The sequence below is a fragment of the Microcebus murinus genome, chromosome 4 (assembly GCF_040939455.1).
Source record: "Microcebus murinus isolate Inina chromosome 4, M.murinus_Inina_mat1.0, whole genome shotgun sequence".
NCBI lineage: Eukaryota > Metazoa > Chordata > Mammalia > Primates > Cheirogaleidae > Microcebus > Microcebus murinus.
In genome coordinates, this window is record NC_134107.1 from 88,018,895 (window position 1) to 88,038,154 (window position 19,260).

The 19,260-nt window shown below is 34.1% G+C and overlaps 1 protein-coding gene across 2 annotated transcripts in view; it reads left to right on the forward strand.

Moving 5' to 3' along the window:
- ATM (ATM serine/threonine kinase) overlaps window positions 1-19,260 on the forward strand; it is a 127,325-nt gene that overhangs the window by 60,098 nt on the left and 47,967 nt on the right. For both annotated transcript variants that reach the window (XM_020286674.2, XM_076002486.1), the window contains exons 30-38: window positions 1,137-1,311; window positions 1,890-2,054; window positions 2,876-3,008; window positions 4,940-5,035; window positions 8,001-8,172; window positions 10,496-10,637; window positions 12,375-12,551; window positions 14,771-14,948; window positions 17,384-17,471. In XM_020286674.2, coding sequence (XP_020142263.2) covers window positions 1,137-1,311; window positions 1,890-2,054; window positions 2,876-3,008; window positions 4,940-5,035; window positions 8,001-8,172; window positions 10,496-10,637; window positions 12,375-12,551; window positions 14,771-14,948; window positions 17,384-17,471 — 1,326 coding nt within the window. The remainder of the gene's footprint in view (window positions 1-1,136; window positions 1,312-1,889; window positions 2,055-2,875; window positions 3,009-4,939; window positions 5,036-8,000; window positions 8,173-10,495; window positions 10,638-12,374; window positions 12,552-14,770; window positions 14,949-17,383; window positions 17,472-19,260) is intronic.

The window sequence follows — 19,260 nt, forward strand, 5'->3', positions numbered from 1 at the left end:
GTGTTCCACATGGGGGACGTAGGCTGATTTGTGATTGCTGTTGGGCAGGGGAGGGGGCAGGCAAAGACAAGTAAAATCACCACAAAGCTTTCCAGCAGTTTTCCAGTTGCCTTTTTCTTTTTATTTTATTTTATTATTTTTTTATTTTTTATTTTTTTTGAGACAGAGTCTCACTTTGTTGCCCAGGCTAGAGTGAGTGCCGTGGCGTCAGCCTGGCTCACAGCAACCTCAATCTCCTGGGCTCAGCGATCCTACTGCCTCAGCCTCCCAAGTAGCTGGGACTACAGGCATGCGCCACCATGCCCGGCTGATTTTTTCTATATATATTAGTTGGCCAATTAATTTCTTTCTATTTATAGTAGAGACGGGGTCTCGCTCTTGCTCAGGCTGGTTTCGAACTCCTGACCTCGAGCAATCCGCCCGCCTCGGCCTCCCAGAGTGCTAGGATTACAGGCGTGAGCCACCTCGCCCGGCCCAGTTGCCTTTTTCTTGATTCAGCGTTATCTTTTTTCCTTTTTTTTTTTTTTGGAGACAGAGTCTCACTCTTGTTAGCTGGGCTAGAGTGCCATGGCGTCAGCCTAGCTCACAGCAACCTCAAACTCCTGGGCTCAAGCAATCCTTCTACCTCAGCCTCTCAAGTAGCTGGGACTACAGGCATGCGCCACCATGCCCAGCTAATTTTTCCAATATATTTTTAGTTGGCCAATTAATTTCTATTTTTAGTAGAGATGGGGTCTCGCTCTTGCTCAGGCTGGTCTCCAACTCCTGAGCTCAAACGATCCGCCCGCCTCAGCTTCCCAGAGTGCTAGGATTACAGGTGTGAGCCACCGCTCCCAGCCCCAGCATTTTCTTGATTGCTGCAAACCTTTGACTATTTTAAAGAGTCTTAAGAAAGTTGATTCTGACAATTTTGCCTGTTTTTAAATGTTTCTGCTTAGGAATGGGAGGTTAGACCTATCTATTCTGCATTTTGTGGATGTCACTTCTTTTTGGCTTACAAACCATAAAAATATTAGATATGAAAGTGACTTTTATGTCAAACCATATCAGAATTAGAGATATTGAATTAAATGACTTTTGAATGAATTTATTTCAAAGTGTTTTCTTAGAAACCTATTTTTTCCTCCTTATATTAGGCCTTCTCGTTTCATGGATGTGTCATTACGTAGTTTCTCCCTTTGTTGTGACCTATTAAGTCGGGTTTGCCAGACAGCAGTGACTTACTGTAAGGATGCTTTAGAAAATCATCTTCATGTTGTTGTTGGTACACTTATACCTCTTGTGGGTGAGCAGATGGAGGTTCAGGAACAGGTAATTTACCAATCATCTTCAAAATGATATTTGAAATATATTGCTAAAATATTATTAGAAGGAGCTGAGTGTTTTATGTTTACTTGGTATAGTTGACAATTTGAGTGAAAAGGTTATATTTTGGTATAATTAGTAATTTTAGTGAAAGTATTTTTTGAAAAGTGGCTAGAAAAACATTCTTAATGAGTTAATCTTTGTAATCAGTGAATCACAGAGCACTTGATAATTTTGATCTAATTAATAACGTGGTAGTTTTGTCTGTTACTTAAGCTGAAGTATAAAGTAGTCAAAACTAGGAATAGCAGTTCACACCATTATGATGGTGTGTGAAATATTACTTATATAAAATATTTTCTTAATAGTGGCTTTTTTTAAACCTCAATACTCACCTTGTAGTAGAACTTTACATGTTTGTTGAATTATTTGAAAGTACAGAAATTAAAAGCTAAGTATTTTAGAATTAGAACATTTTATCTGAACTAGGATAGTAGAGTTTTTATCATTTATTACAGCAGGTTTTGGTTCTTTAAAATATAATTGTTTCTCCCCTTTAATTTTTTCTTTTAAATTATATTTAGGTATTGGACTTGTTGAAATACTTAGTGATAGATAACAAGGATAATGAAAACCTCAAACTCACGATTAAACTTTTAGATCCTTTTCCTGACCATGTTGTTTTTAAGGATTTACGTATTACTCAGCAGAAAATCAAATATAGTAGAGGACCCTTTTCACTCTTGGAGGTAATAAAAAATTTCATCATTTAACTATTTTATATTACAGAACATGGATAGTACTTTTTAAAAACCTCTAATGCTATAGCAGTGAAAAAATGAATCTCTTTTTTATTGTGGTAAAAAAATATATAACATGAGATCTACCTTCTTGACAAGTAAAGGAATGAATCTTAATGTAGCTCCTTGCACTGAAGTAAAGTATAAATATCAAAGGTTCCCGGTAAAGATCTGAATTTAAATATTCAAGGATTGTGATATAAAATATTTTAAATTTTAATATACATAAGATCTTATGGTCCACTAATATCTCAAAATTACTATCTGATCCTTTCAGGGTCAATTTAATGTTTGCATTAGAGACAATATTTAACTTTTTAGAGAGTATCTCAGGTTTTAATATTTTAAAATTTAAAAATCTAATCAAAATTTTGTTGAGGTATATTTTTCCATACAAATTTTATTATTATTTAAAATCTTAGCCTATATTTGACTCTATCTCAATATGAAAACATTTAAATACATTAAGATGAGAAATTAGAGTTGTACTATTAAATAGAAACTTAAGCTTTTCCCTCCAATTGTGTATGCTATAACATCTTGAAATCTGTGTTGTCATGGGAGAGTCTATTACAGTTTAAAGGATTAAAACGTTGTAGGGTTTGAAGTAGAAGAAGTAATTTATTTCAACTTTGTTTGGTAGGATAGCAATGTGAGTCAGTGTCTGTAAAAGGCACTTACTAATTTTTTCTTTTATTAAGTTTTATTTCACAGACTTAACCAATACATGTTAAAAGCAAGTTACATTTTTAACTAATTTTCTCTTTTAGGAAATTAACCATTTTCTCTCAGTAAGTGTTTATGATGCACTTCCATTGACAAGGCTTGAAGGATTGAAAGATCTTCGAAGACAGCTGGAACAACATAAAGATCAGATGATGGATCTTATGAGAGCATCTCAGGGTACTAATTTTAATGACATGGGTTTCCTCCCTCTCTCCCTCCCTCCCTCCCTCTCTTTTCCCTTCTTCCTTCTTTCCTTTCCTTTCTCTTTCCCTTTTCCTTTCCTCTTCCTCTTCCCCTTCCCTTTTTCTCCCTTTTCCCTTTCCTTCCCTTCCCTTATTCTTTCCCTTCCCTTTTCCTTCCCTTTCCTTTCTTCTTTTCTCTTCTCTTTTCTTCTTCTTCTTCTTTTTTTTTTTTTTTTTGTAGGAATTGGGGTCTTGTTCTGTCATCCGGGCTGGAGTACAGTCGTGCAGTCTTAACTCACTGCAGCCTCAAACTCTTTGCCTCAGCTTCGGGAGTAGCTGGGATATAGGCAACAAGGGTTATTGCTACCTGTTTCTCTTTGAAAGAATCTTTTATAAAATCTTGCCCTTGGTTTGATTACCACAGACTTAATTCAGACTCTCATCATTTAGTTCAACTCCTCATTTCTTATCTAACTGTAAAACTGATCCTGACTGGTTTCCTCACCTTGAATTATTCCAATTTTATTCATCCTTTGCCAGAATGATTTCTCTAAACCCTCAGATATGATGTTTCTCTAAAAAATTTTTAACAACTTCCAGCGCCTAAAGGAAAATTCTAATTCCTTAGAGCCAGGCATACAAAGTAGTCATCTTTGCATTCTACTCCAACTTACTGAATAAAAGAATCTCTTATTAATATTTTAAGCCTTTTAGCCATGTGTAGTGTATGTGTGTTGTGTATATGCATAAGTATGCATATATTTATGTTTCTAGATTATTTTTTACTTATGACAATACAGGCAATTAAAATTTTATGTTAATTATCTGAGTTTACATTATTACAGTATGGCATGTGGGGAAAACTTTCTGCTTATGTTTTGATTTTCATCTTCCTGTGCTAATTAATTGCATATTTCTGTTGTATTGTTTTTATCCTAAAGAGTTTTTAAAAGTTAATTTTAGTTTCAACTATCTGAGCATAGAGTTTCTCGTGCATTTGTTATGAAATATATAAAATACGAACACCAATATCTTTTGTTTTGTGTGATTGAGTATTTTATTGGCTAGACCTGCTTTGTACAAAATAGCCCCTGGCCAATTGTGGCTATTTAAATGAATTAAATAAAATTTGAAGTTCAATTTTTTCACTGTATTAACACATTACGTTCTCAGTAGTAGGCTAGTCATGGTGGCTCATGCCTATAATCATAGTGCTTTGGGAGGCTGAGACAGGAGTATCACTTGAAACCTGGAGTTCAGGATCACCTTGGGCAACATAGCAAGACCACATTTCTACATAAAATTTAAAAATTAGCCAATGTGATGACATGTGCCTATAGTCCTAGCTACCTTGCAAGGCTGAGGCAGGAGGATCACTTGAGATCAAGAGTTGAAGGTTACAGTTAGCTGTGATCATGTCACTGCCCACCATCCTGGGTGACAGAACAAGACCCTGTCTCAAAAAAAAAAAAAAATTCTCAGTAGTATATATGACTAGTGGCTGTCATTAGGTGGTGTAGATTATAGACATTTCCATCTTTGCAGAAAGTTTTATTGGACAGTGCTGGTCTAGACTCTAAATGCTAAAATGTTAAAAAGCCAAGCAGGCTCCCAGGGTCCCTTCTAGCTTTAGTGTTGAATGATTCTTGTGTTTTTAATTGTTTGTCCTTTGCTAAGGTATTGACGTCTCTGGAAAATTTGCTCAAGACATTTTTCTTTGTCTGCTAAATATTGCTAATCACATCCAGATGGTTCTGTTTTATAAGGAAGTTAAAATTCATTTCCTACATATTTTTTGAAGTACTCATGACTTAAAACCTTTCTCATAAAAGTTTTCTAGTCAGATAATTTTATATATATGTATATTATAAACAAAAGTGTTAATTCCATGCTAATTTAAACTAATATTTTTGAAATTATTCCTAGATAACCCACAAGATGGCATTATGGTGAAGCTAGTTGTCAATTTGTTGCAGTTATCCAAGATGGCGATAAACCACACTGGTGAAAGAGAAGTTTTAGGTAAACTGGAGTCGTATACTGCATGATGATGTTTTGGTCAATGACAGACCACATATATGATAGTGGTTTATGAGATTATAATACTGTATTTTTACTTTGCCTTTTCTATGTTTAGGTATACAAATTCTTACCATTGTATTACAGTTGCCTCCAGTATTCAGTACAGTAACATGCTGCACAGGTTTGTAGCCTAGGAGCAATAACTTGTATCATGTATCCTAGGTGCATAATAGGCTATATCATCTAGATTTGAGTAAGCATACTCTGATGTTCACGCAATGAGAATATTGTCTAATGACACATTTCTCAGAATGTATCTCATCATTAAACAGCACATGACTGTATTTGGCTGAATGAATGTGAGTTTTATATGTTTGAGTGGCCATTTTGATAATATCATCAAATAATTAAAATTTGTCGGGCCAGGCGCGGTGGCTCACATCTGTAATCCTAGCACTCTGGGAGGCCGAGGCAGGCAGATTGTTTGAACTCAGGAGTTTAAAAGCAGCCTGAGCAAGAGCAAGACCCCCGTCTCTACCAAAAATAGAAAGAAATTATTTGGACAACTAAAAGTATATGTAGAAAAAATTAGCCGGGCATGGTGGCGCATGCCTGTAGTCACAGCTACATGGGAGGCTGAGGCAGGAGGATCGCTTGAGCCCAGAAGTTTGAGGTTGCTGTGAGCTAGGTTGATGCCATGGCACTCTAGCCCGGGCAACAGAGTGAGACAGACTCTATCTCAAAAAAAAAAAAAAAAAAATTGTCATTTGGGATATTGGGGAAATATGAAATGCTAGCTAAGTTATATTTCTGTCCAGTGTCCCTAAGAAGTCTCCGTTTCATATTTTTCTTCCTGAAACATTGATATAAAATGAAAAGTTAGTGATTTACATATGTACATAAATTAACTTTAAAATGTTTAATAAATAGAAAAGTCATAAATACCTGTTTTTAGAGTTAAGTTGCAAATATATTGACTTCTAGTACATTTTATAAGCATATTGTAACTGGTACTCAATGTCTTTTTTTATATAACAGACATAAGAATGAAAATTTGGAGAACCAGATTAAACTCAAATATTAAAAAAGCATTCAAGTCCTTTCCTACTGCCATTTGGGAGGCAACTTAATGTAAAATAAATAGCCAACATCATGTCTAGTATAGGTGTCTAGACTTGATGATCATGGGATGGAAAAATCACATGATTAAAATTAGCTTGAAGCTGTCATGACAACATTGTCTCAGGTAGAAAAATGGGAGGAATAAGTGGTGTTTCACATACGCTACTGTCTTTTAGCAGTCTTTCTTAACTTCTTGGTGGGAGCCTAGTATCTAGGGTACTTTCTTTTTTATAGATTTTTTAATTGAAATATATCTTACATATAAAAAATTATACAGATCATAAGTATCTAGCTGCAAAAATCTATACAGAGTATACTTGTGCATCTAGCACCCAGACTAACTTCACCAGAACTCTAGAAGTTACCTTTGACCAGGGAATTTACCCCTTTCTTTATAGTAGCACTGCTTCCAGGTACAAACCTAATTTGCTACAGGAACCTCCTGTGTAGCTTTTCTATTTAGCATAAAATCATAGTGGTTTGAATCCATAGCTAACATTATACTCAGTGATGAAAATTGAAAACTTTCCCCCTAAGATCAGGAATGAGACAGGGTTGTCCACTTTCACCACTGCTATTCAACATTTTATACTAAAAGTTATAGCCAGAGCAATTAGACAGTAAAAAGAAATTAAAAGCATGAAAATTAGAAAGGAATTAAAACTATCTCATGTCACAGATGACATGATCCTATATGTAGAATCCCAGAGAATCCACATGGAAGCTACTATAGAGCTAATAAATTCGGCAAAGTTGCAGGGTACAAGATCAATGCAAAAATCATTGTGTTTTTATATACTAGCAATGCACAATGTGAAAAGAAAATTAGGAAAACAATTCTATTTACAATAGCCCCTCAAAGAAATAAATACCTGGGAATAAATTGAATCAAAGAGGTGAAAGACTTACATACATTCTGTTGTTAGAAGTGAGTCACTAAGTGTACAGCCCACACTCAAGGGAAGGGAAATTAGGCTCCAACTTTTGAAGGGAGGACTTACAAAGAATTTGTGGCCATATTTTAATAAATACCATCATGACTAGGAAAGAGCATAAGGAGTCCTCTGGGATGCTGAAAATACTCTATCTTCATCTGGTTAAGGATAGTAGAGGTGGAAAAAAAAATACGTGTGCATATACATTTTCACTGAATTGTGTATTTGAGATTTATGGAATTTAGGCCAGGCATGAATGGGTAATGCCTGTAATCCCAGCACTTTGGGAGGCCAAGGCAGGAGGATTATTTAAGCTCAGGAGTTCAAGGCCAGCCTGGGCAACATAACGAGACCCCCATCTTTACCAAAAAAAAAATTTTAGCCCAGCCTGGTGGTGCATGCCTGTAGTCCCAGCTACTCAGAGGGCTGAGGCAGGCAGATCACTTGAGCCTGGGAATGTGAAACTGTAGTGAGTTATGATCATTGCATTGCACTCCAACCTTGGAGACAGAACAAGACTCAGTCTCTAAAAAAAATAATAAATATATAAGTAAATAAATAAGATTTATGGAATTTATGTCTGTGATAGCTCAAAATTTTTAATAGATTTAAGATTGATACTCTGCTACAGTGGCCATGTTTATACTTTCATCCTTAATACCTACAATTTGTTACTAGTTAATCTATCGCATAGATATAATTCCATAGGGGAAAATATCTGTTACCCACATGGATGATATGTAAAGGAAAGGAAAAGTATTTTGTAGTTTATTTACTCATAATCTTTGAAAACACACTTAAATCTTGAAGTCTAACTAAACAGCATTATGTTTTTGAAATTAGAAAATATCTGTTTTATATATGATCTCATACCTGTGACTCTACTAAAACAGAATTTCTGTATGTAGAGGCTGTTGGAAGCTGCTTGGGAGAAGTAGGTCCTATAGATTTTTCTACCATAGCTATACAGCATAGTAAAGATACATCTTATACCAAGGCCCTTGAGTTATTTGAAAATAAAGAACTTCAGTGGACCTTCGTAATGCTTACCTACCTGAATAACACACTGGTAGAAGATTGGTGAGTATTTATTGCTACCTTATATCTGATCATGTTTGCTTAATCTGAGAATGATACTTAACATAAATTAATATTTCCAATAACTAAAACTTTGTCCTGTAAGTTCACATACTTTTTTTGATATCAAGTATTTTTATGAAAATCCTTGTATTTTTTATTAAGTCATAATCATTGACCCTACTATGTATCAGGCACTTGATACGTACCAGGTTCCTATTAAATTCTAGTGAGAGTTGACTAAAGAAATAAATAATAAGAATACCAGGTGGTTCTACACAGAAAATTAAGGTAGAGAAATAAAATGTGATGTTTCAGGCACTTGTCAAAATCAGAAGTGACACTTTCCTCTAAGCTAGACTTTATTTTGGTCCTTTCAAACATGCCATAGAGTGGAAGTTTCATAACCCCAGAAGTCTTAAGCTGATCTGACAGGGTTTTCTATTGCTCATTTATTTTCTAAAAAACAGAATTGCAACAGATACTACCAAAATTTCAACTTGCTGGTTATGAGATTGTTTTTGTGTGTGTGCGAACATGCACTCCCCTCCCCCCATTTATTTATTTATTTGCCGATGGATTGATACATTTGAGCACCCCATCACCACCATTTTGGGCGGGGGGGTAGAGGCAAATGGTTTTTCTCACAACCAGGCCTCTTTCTAAGGTAAATATGTGTTTTGATTTCCTTTCCCTCTACCTTCTTTTCTTCTTCTCTTGGGTAATAAATGATTTGCAGCAATATTTACCTGCCATGTTTCCATTATTGATTTAATACACCTGTATGTTTCTCTCTTGGGTTGTTTGTGTTACAATAAATAGGCTGGCATGGGTCTTTCCCAAAATTTTATTATAAAAATTTTCAAACATACAGCAAAGTTGAAAGCATTTTATGGTATACACCCATATATTCACCATACAGATTCTACCATTAACATTTTACTACTATTCTTGCTTTATCATGTCTAGCCATCCATCTATCTATGTGTTGCTCTATCTCATTTTAAAAATCTATTTCAAAGTATATGTGGCACAGGTTTTAAAGAATTCCACAGAAAATTTGCAAGCATTAAATGTTTCATTTGTTAATAGCAATTTGGAATTATTTTTTCTGAAACAGATGCACAGGGATTTTAGTGTGACTTAAACTTGAGAATAATAGGGAACATATACAAATTTTTTCTTTCTGTAAGAGGAAAAAAATAACTATTAGGTGTTTAAGGGGCTTCAGCATACACAGGACCAAAGAATTCCCAGAATAGCTGGTCAGGGAAGGCTTCTTTGAGACAGTGTCTTCTCAGCAGACCTGAGTGATCAGGAATCAGCTGTAAGATAGTAGGAGATAAAATTGGAAAGGTAGGACTAATTCTGGTTAAGAAATTTTAATTTTATTTGAGGTATATAAGGAAGCCATGGAGTTTTAAGTAGAGTAGTGTGATGCAGCAAGTGGATTGCAAAAGGGCAAAACTGTAAACAAGAAAATCGATTATGAAACTATTGCAGTAATCCAGAAGAGAAATAATGGTGACTTGGATTAGAGTTGCAATAATGGAGATGAGAGACCTGGATGGAACCAGGATATGTTTTTTAAAATAGAGCCAATAGGACTCTATGTTAATAGAGGACTTGCTAATGAGTTGGATATGGTGGAATGAATTTGAATCTAGATTTAGGGCTTATGTTTTTGTGTCTTAAACCTAGAAACCTAAAAGGAATTAAGCCTTTATTTGATCACTCATCATCATTACAGTATCAGGGTTTATGACATTTTTTGTTAGCTGTATGATAGCCTTCCTATTTCAAATTTTTTGTAAAAGAAAAGGACTTTCAGTTTTTTATTAGAGGTTTTAGATGCCTTACCTAATGATTCTCTACAAGATTCTGGTCAGAATAAGTGTATATTTACTGTTTGTTTAAAATTGTTTTTGACAATAATTTTATTATTTGGTGTAAAATGCCAAATTATATCTCCCAGAGAATATATTTTCTCAGGTGAATTAGTAGTCTGTCATTTGCATGATTCATGTTTCTTAGGCTGTGTTATTATCAAGTATTTATTTGTATGAGTCCTTTTAATTTATAATAGGCACAATGTAAACTTTATTGTATTGAATGAAGGGAATTGTTGCAGTAATTGGGAACTCAAATTTACTGAGGGAATGTTAAAAATCCTTTGATAATTTTGACTTTTATATTATAGAATTTTATAGATGTAAAGTTTCCTAATATAAATTTTAGTTTTTAAATTTTTTTCAGTGGAGGTTGCTTAACATTTATCAAGATTAATAACTGATGTACTTTATAGGCATTGTATGTGTTTTTTCAGTGTCAAAGTTCGATCAGCTGCTGTTACCTGTTTGAAAAACATTTTAGCCACAAAGACTGGACATAGTTTCTGGGAGATTTATAAGACAAAAACGGATCCCATGCTGACCTATCTACAGCCTTTTAGAACATCAAGAAAAAAGGTCTCTTAAGTAGTAAATGTTTATTGAATACCTACTTTATCTAGAATAGTTCTATTTGCTGGGGGTTATGAATATCAAATTGATTAAAATAGTATTATACTAACATTTAACCTTTCCTAGAAATAATTTAAACTCTTGAGTGCAGGAGATTTGTTATTTTTTATTCATTATGGCAGTGTGGAAAAGCTGTGGTAAGTAACCTAGAGAAGTGATGGTTGATTTGCAGGGGCAGGTAGGCGAAATTCTTAGTGATAGGCTTTTTTTTTTTTAAAGGAGTTGAAAACTCTTCCTTTGCTCTCATAAAAGCCATTGATTTTAGTTTGTAGATATTGTGATCAACAAACAAGTGTTTATGTCTATAGCAAGTTAACATATCACAACAACCTAGTGAAATATAAGATGACCTGTAGATTAATTTCTTTTCCAGTATTCTATGAAGGATATTTAAGAACTCTTGCTCCTCCCTCAGTCTAAGCATTCCTCTTTAATATTTTCTCTCCATGAAGTGAGAAATATATAGTTGAATTTTCACCAGTTTAGTTTCAGGACAGATACCTATCAGTGAAGTAGTACTTTCATTGTATCATAAATATAATTTTGGTCTTGGTAAAATTACCAGTAATATAAACTATTAATGAAACTATTACTTAATAGGTAATATAACCGATAAAGCACTATAATTTTTTTCTTTATTTTTTATTTCAAAATATTAATTAAGGGGTACAAGCATTTTTATTACATGCACATGTTATATACTGCTTAAGTAAGGGCTTTGGTGTGCCCCGCACCAAAATAGTGTTCATTGTACCCAGTAGTTAAGTTTTTATCTCACACCCACTCCCTCCTTTGTTTCTCATGTCCTTTATATCGCTGTGTGCCCATGTGTACTCATCTATTAGCTCACACTTATTGGTTAGAACATGTGGTATTTGGTTTTCCATTCCTGAGATACTTCACTTAGGATAATGGTCTCCAATTCCCTCCATGTTGCTGCAAATGAAATTATTTCATAATGGTCTCCAATTCCCTCCATGTTGCTGCAAATGAAATTATTTCATTTCTTTTTATGGCTGAGTAGTACTCCATGGTGTGTGCGTGTGTGTGTGTGTGTGTGTGTGTGTGTGTGTGTGTATACCACATTTTCTTAATCCACTTATGAATTGAAGGACACTTAGGTTGATTCCACATCTCTTTTTCTTTTTGAGACAGAGTCTCACTCTATTGCCCAGGCTAGACTGCAGTGGCATCATCATGTGGTTGCCCACTGCAGCCTCCACAACTTCTGAGCTCAAGCTATCCTCCTGCCTTGGCCTCCAAGGTACTAGGATTACATGGCGTGAGCCACTGTGCCTGGTCAGCACTATAATTTTAACATATAAAATCTCATTTCATTTTGAAATCAAATTTGTGAGGTAGATTTAGACTGGTTTTGTACATGAGACAGATGAGACAGAGCTTGTGATTTGTATGATATACCAGTAGTAAGAGACAGAGCTGAGAGTAGAACCCAAGTTTCCTGCTGCTGAAAGCAGTGATTTTTTTTATCATACCACTCTGCCTCTCATATAAAAATAAATGTGTTTTAATTTTGCAAGGTAGCCATTGCTTCCACATTTAGTTTTACCTGATATTTAGTTTTATTTGGAAACATTTGCTTGTGCCTAGGTATTCATTTTGTACAAGAATGGTAAAATGATTTTCTAATTCTCTCATTTACATTTTCTAATCCTTTTCTAGTTTTTAGAAGTACCTAGATCTGATAATGAAAACCCTTTAGAAGGCCTGGATGATGCAAATCTGTGGATTCCTCAAAGTGGAAATCATGACACTTGGATAAAGACACTGACTTGTGCTTTTTTGGACAGTGGAGGCACAAAAAGTGAAATTCTTCAATTATTAAAGCCCATGTGTGAGGTAAGAAGATTAATTAGTCTGAAATTGTTTTTTCTTTGCTTTTCCCATTCCTTTTGGCTACTGTACACATGTTTATGATCTGTACATCTAAAAAAGAGTGCTGTGATACTGCACCTGATCTTTATGTGCATCCACGTATCATCCACTACCAGTTATTATAAATTTGTTTACATGGGCATCTTTGATTATTAGCCATAAGTTTATATAGTAGGTTTAAGCTTTGGGGTAACAAAATACTATCGTGTTTCCCTGAAAATAAGACAGAATCTTATATTTATTTTTCTTCAAGAAGACACCATAGGGCTTATTTTCAGGGGGTGTGTTATTTTTTTTATATGGTACAACAATCTACATTTATTCAAATATAGTTAAGTCATCTTCTTCTGAAATATCATCGTAACTCTCTAAACCCCAAATTCCATCCTGAATTTCTTACGACTCTATTTCCTTTAGAACCATTGGCCCCAGTCTCTCATGTCGAGCAATAGAGCTCTCATGGGGCAGATGAGAAGGGCTGCTCGTCTTCTTTACCACTCCATGATGAAATGCGTGGATTGTGCAGATATGCGGCATAGCCACGCCATCACTAGATCTTATTTTCAGGGTAGGGCTTATATTGCGCAAATGCTTAGAAACCCTGCTAGGGCTTATTTTATGGGTAGGTCTTATTTTCGGGGAAACATGATAGATGAGTTCTAAGGCAGTGTCCCCAACCTTTTTAGCAACATGGACCGGTTTTAATGGAAGACAGTTTTTCCATGGACTGGTACTGGTCTACAGCCCAGGGATTGGGGATTGCAGTTCTAAGGGGTACGTTTAAAAATTTGTTACTAATGATAGTTAAAATAAATAATGATGATCATAGATTATTTATGTTAGCCAAAGTTTGCTCTAACTTTGTTTACTGCTTCTGATAGGGCATAGTGATTTACTTTCCCTGGTATGCTCTCTTGAATGAGAAAAAGGGATAGGGCAGCAATCCGCATTGCTTTTTTATTTTTTAAGGTATTTTAATCCAATAAAGAGTAAAAGTACATACCAAATTAAACAAAAGGTTTATACTCTTTTACCAAATGTGTAATTCAAAACCAGCACAAAGTTAATCTAATTTTGTAGTATTATGGAACATGATTCCATGGTTATGTGAAAACGCAGTATCACATTAGGTTAGGTATTTGCCAATTACAAATAACTGGTAAGGAAGTATTGAAAGGAATTTAAAGAGCAGCCCTTGTTTTCTACAGAAAAAGTAGTGACAGTAAATAAGTCATCACATTTTCTGTAATATTATACTGCATTCATACCAATTCAGCAGAGTGGTACCTTGGACATACACACAGCTTATTTTTCATTAGAGAACAAAGCTAAGATTTTTATAAAGTTTTGACTTAGAGCTAGAAGGTAAAATATTCCAACTATAAATATATACATACCCCAATTCCTAATGCCTTGAATTCTTTAGTTCTACAACTGGCTTTTTGCCTTATCTTTAGTTTAAAAAGGAAAAAGGGTGCAGTTAGTAATCTACAGTCTATTTTATGCGTGTGGAGTAGGATGAATGTGATGGATATGGAGTGTTAATGATTCATCTGTTTGATGAATATGGAGTATGGTGAATGGCATAAAAAAGGTTGAATACTGTTTTGATATACCACATGTATTAAAGTACTTTCCCGCACTTTGGACTATACCATGAATAATTACCCAAATTTTATACCCCAAGATTGGTGTTTTTAAAAAAGTGAACATTTTTAATGTGAGTACCACAGCTCTTCACTAAGTGAAAATGCACAAAAACCATATTTTTAGCTTTTCTCTTAAACTTTTGATAACTTTTCCTGCTTATATCAAATCAGAAAGCTTTTTGTTACTAACAATACTTTTCAACTCTGAAATTTTATTTAAAGTAGTAACAGAATAATTTCATTTGTAAGCAATATCATATTTTACTATACTAATGGCCTAGACTGGAAATGAATAATTATAGTGTAATTAACATATATGTTTGGTATTGGTACACTAACCCATTATGATTTTTTTAAAAGGTGCACATATTTTTTGTTTTTCAGCAGTACGTTGAGTTTATGGCAGTACATTGAGTTTTCAGCAGTATATTGAGTTTATAAAAGTTTGTTATGTCAGCAACAGGAAATGAAAATTTTAAGTAAAATGTATTATTTTTATTCAAACTATTGAGTGTGTATATTTGTATATTCTAGGTGAAAGCTGACTTTTGTCAGACTGTGCTTCCATACTTGATACATGATATTTTACTCCAAGACACAGATGAATCATGGAGAAATCTGCTTTCTAAACATGTTCAGGGATTTTTCACCAGCTGTTTTAGACACTCCTCACAAACGAGCCGATCCGCAACCCCTGCAAATTTGGATTCAGGTATTCTGTTCAATTTCTAATAAATTCCAACATTTATATTGTTAACTTCTCAGTTCTAGAGAAAGGTAGATTTAAGTTTGAATTCCATCAGAAACACTTCATAAGTTAATTCAATGATTGATAACCTCAAAATTTGTTTCCTTATCTATAGAATGGAATAAAAGTTGTAACAAGGTTTCAATGAAATAATGTATGTAAATAACCTTGGATAATAGTTAATGTATAGTATTACCTGTATAAATTTTCACCATTAACAGTATATTACCTAACTGAGCATTGAGTATGTGTTAGTCACTGTACTTACACTAGCAATACAGATATGAACAAGGCACACCCCACATTGTAAAGCAATGGAAAATACACATAGGCAAAACACATAATCAGATATTGATATGTTTGATAAAATTTTCATATTTTCAGAGCTCTGGCCAACTCATTTAGAAAGCAACCTTTGTATTACACAATCATGCCTATGTGTTGTAGAAAATACAGAAAGATTGCACAAATTTTTAAAAATTTATTTACCCATAATCCTGTGATCTAAGATTTGTTATGATGACAGTTAATATTTGGTATATATTCTTCTAGTTTTTTTAAAAAAAAATTTAATTGTACTTTATTTATTCTTATAACCTACTCTCCTTCTGGTAATATATATGTCCCATGCTAAAAGCATAAGAGCAAAAGAAATTCTACCAGGGATTGGGTACATATAATACATATATGGATAATTGAGGGCTCATTATGAGCCAATTTTTCAAACCTAAATTTTAAAAAAGGATACAAAATTCTACTCTATAGATCTCTACTGTTAACTAAATCATATATTATTAATATATTTATATAGTAAGATCTCTACTGTTAACTAAATCATATATTATTAATATATTTTATATGCAAACATAAAACTAGGTACAAATTCATATATTATAATTTAAGACCAATACAATTCTAATAAAAATACTGATTTAATATGATGTTTTGCTGCAATTAAACCTGATAATTTGTTATTGTGAACATGGCCAAGACTTTTCATGTTTAACATTTATACATATGTATTCATGCTACAACCATTCAAAGGTAAAATCATCCAGTTTTATTTATCTCTGTGTAGAGTGCCAATATTTTTATTACCTTAAGTGAAAATTTAACTTTATATATAAAAAGCTGCTATTGAAAAGGAAAGTAAATGTAGATTTATATAAAATTTAAATGATATAGTATCTTTTCTAATGTCTCACAGCCTTCATCTGAATGTCTCATGTGCATCTCAAACTTAATTGTCCCAAGTAAACTTATCATCTTCTTCATGCCTTTTCCTACCCTGCTTCTTTTAATGTGTACATCTTCAATGAATGATGCTCAGTTGCCCAAGCTTAGAAACCTCTCTTACATATTTGATTACCAAATCCTTCCAATTCTATGTTATAAATAACTTAGCCTATCTTTTTCTCTCTGTCCTTACTTTTTTTTTTTTTTTGAGACAGTCTCGCTTTGTTGTCCAGGCTAGAGTGAGTGCCGTGGCATCAGCCTAGTTCACAGCAACCTCAAACTCCTGGGCTCAAGCGATCCTCCTGCCTCAGCCTCCCAAGTAACTAGGAATACAGGCATGCGCCACCATGCCCGGCTAATTTTTTGTATATATATTTTTAGTTGGTCAATTAATTTCTTTCTATTTTTAGTAGAGACGGGGTCTTGCTCAGGCTGGTTTTGAACTCCTGACCTCAAGCAATCCTCCCGCCTCGGCCTCCCAGAGTGCTAGGATTACAGGCGTGAACCACCACGCCCGGCCTCTCTGTCCTTACTTAATGCTTTCTAGCTCTGTTGTTCAGCACAGTTGAAATTCTTTCGTTAAGTTCTCCAAATTCTTTTTTGCTTCCAGCCATCTCAGATGTTGTTACTATTGCCTGGCACACTATCCTTTACTCTCATTTGACTAACAATTACTCTTCTTTCAGGTATCACTTTTTCTGTGAAACTTTTCTTGTCCAGATGAGGTTCCCTCCTGTATGCCTCTATAGCATTCTAAACTTTCCCTCTTATAGCACTTACCACACTGTGTTAACAGTCTCCCAGGCTAGTTAGTGAGTTCTTTGCAGTCAGAAATAGTCTCTCTTGTTTGTGGTTGTATAAGAGGACCTGGCACATGAAAGATCCTAGAAAAATATTCATTGACTCAATGAATTAGTCCCCTTCAGAAATACAAATTATAATGTAAATTCTCATTTTTATTAATCATAATAGCTTCTTTTAAAAGAAAAAGAAATGCCATTAAATTCCATGTACTCAAATTTATTAAGAACCAATTTTGTGTTAGGTACTGCCCAGCAGAACCTTATTAGTGTAGAGGGAAACAGATACATAAACAAGAAGGAAGAAAGTGCTTAAGCAAGAATGCTTAGGACTGAGAGAAGATATCTTTGTTTGTTTGTCAGAGTCAGAGCATGTTTTCCGATGCTGTTTGGATAAAAAATCACAAAGAACAATGCTTGCTGTTGTGGACTACATGAGACGACAAAAGAGGTAATGTAATGAGTGTTGCTTCTTGAGTTTAGAGATCTAGAAGTGTAACTGTTAACTGCTTGCTGAATTTTAACACTATTTTAGGTGAAGTTGCGGCAAAGTGCTATTTAATTTGTGCGATGCTTATGTCTTCTTGTGATAATCCATATTCAGAGTAACACTTTGGTTAAATCTGTCAGAACTCTCAGTTGTTGTCCCAGCTGAATCTGCAGCAGTGTTACATTTGCTAAATCATGCAGACTTTTGGACTTTAGTTTATTCATCTATATTATTGGTGGGAAAGGAGCAAGTGGTTTTCTGGGTTACTTTTGGTTGTGTTATTCCTCTTTTAACTTTTCTCTTAGTTCTTAGAAGTAAATAGAGTTGTATAAATATTTCTTTTATGTATTTTTATTATAAGATATGTTTCTTTACTATGTGCCATGGTCTCAAAATCTATGGTAATACTGTGTTATTATAATGTTTTCTTCATTACAATGTTATTTTCTTGATTCTGATAAATTGTTTTATATATAGTATAATATCTTTGTTTCTATTATTTCTCATGAGATTTTTAACAGTGTGTGCAAGAATTGCTGGAGGGCTGGTCTCACTGATCTGTACTGCTTGAAAATTGACCAGAACTCTGAAGAAATAGTATAATAGGCCTATCATTTAAATAGGTAGGAATTGATGTCTCATGAGTCTATATAGTGATGGTGGCAGTGGTTGGTAAAGAATGGGAGGGAAGATGAGAGAAAAATGGAAAAAATTTTAATTTTTATTTTTTTTAAGATTTAGCAAAAGGAAAAAATTTTAACCCAAATGCATTTATATCTTAAAAAATTATTCCCACTGTATCTCCCTTATACTAGCAGAAAAAGAAGTTCTATGCCTTTCAGTGTCTTTGTGGTTAGAAAACTATTGATTTACTTTCGTGTTTTGTACTAGATTCTTTTCTGAGAAAGCCCATAAGAAGCTTTAACTGTAGCTGGGAGCATCTATTTTCTTGGTGTTGGGAGGCAGTTTCACCTTCGAGTCTTCATTTGTAACTTATTATTGGGATAAAATAGTGTTGACATTGGCAGGACTGGGAAAAGATGAAAATTCTTAATATTCAGTTTTAATTCAGAATAAGACCTTAAAGAAGATTCCTTGAGTACCTCAGTTACTCTCTGAGGTATATGTTGTTCCAGGATTTACAACTGAGGAAATTGGGAGACTGAGGCTTAAGAAGTTAAGTTGTCAAGGATCTAGTAATAGGTAATAGGTAATGTAATAGGTAATGTAGCTAGATTTGAACCTAGCTGTATCCACCTTCAAAGCCAGTACTCTTAACCACTACCTTGTGACATCTCTATAATGTTAGTTTTTAAAAGATAATATTTATGGTTCTTTTAATCCTAACCTATTACTACAGTAGAAGATTTTTATTAAATAACTCAACATAGGTAATAAGGTAAGGAAAAAATGAACCACAATAGGAAAGACATGTAATTGTGTCTTAGAAGAAACGAAACATTTTGTTAAACTATTTGAGAGAGAGAGAGAGAGAGAGAGAGAGAGAGTGTGTGTGTGTGTGTGTGTGTGTTTAGCTATTCTGTGCATCCTGTTCTTAGCCTGTGGTGCATGGATCTCTTGGTAGAGAGCAGGTATCAACCCCAGATTTGTATGGGGTGATGGTCTATAGCTTTCATAAGATTTTCTGAAGGGTTTAAGAGGAAAAAACCCCAAAAGATTGATAAATAGGACTCTTCAGCCATGTTATAATGTTTATAGCTATATATTGGGGAAATGTGTTTTTTGGTTA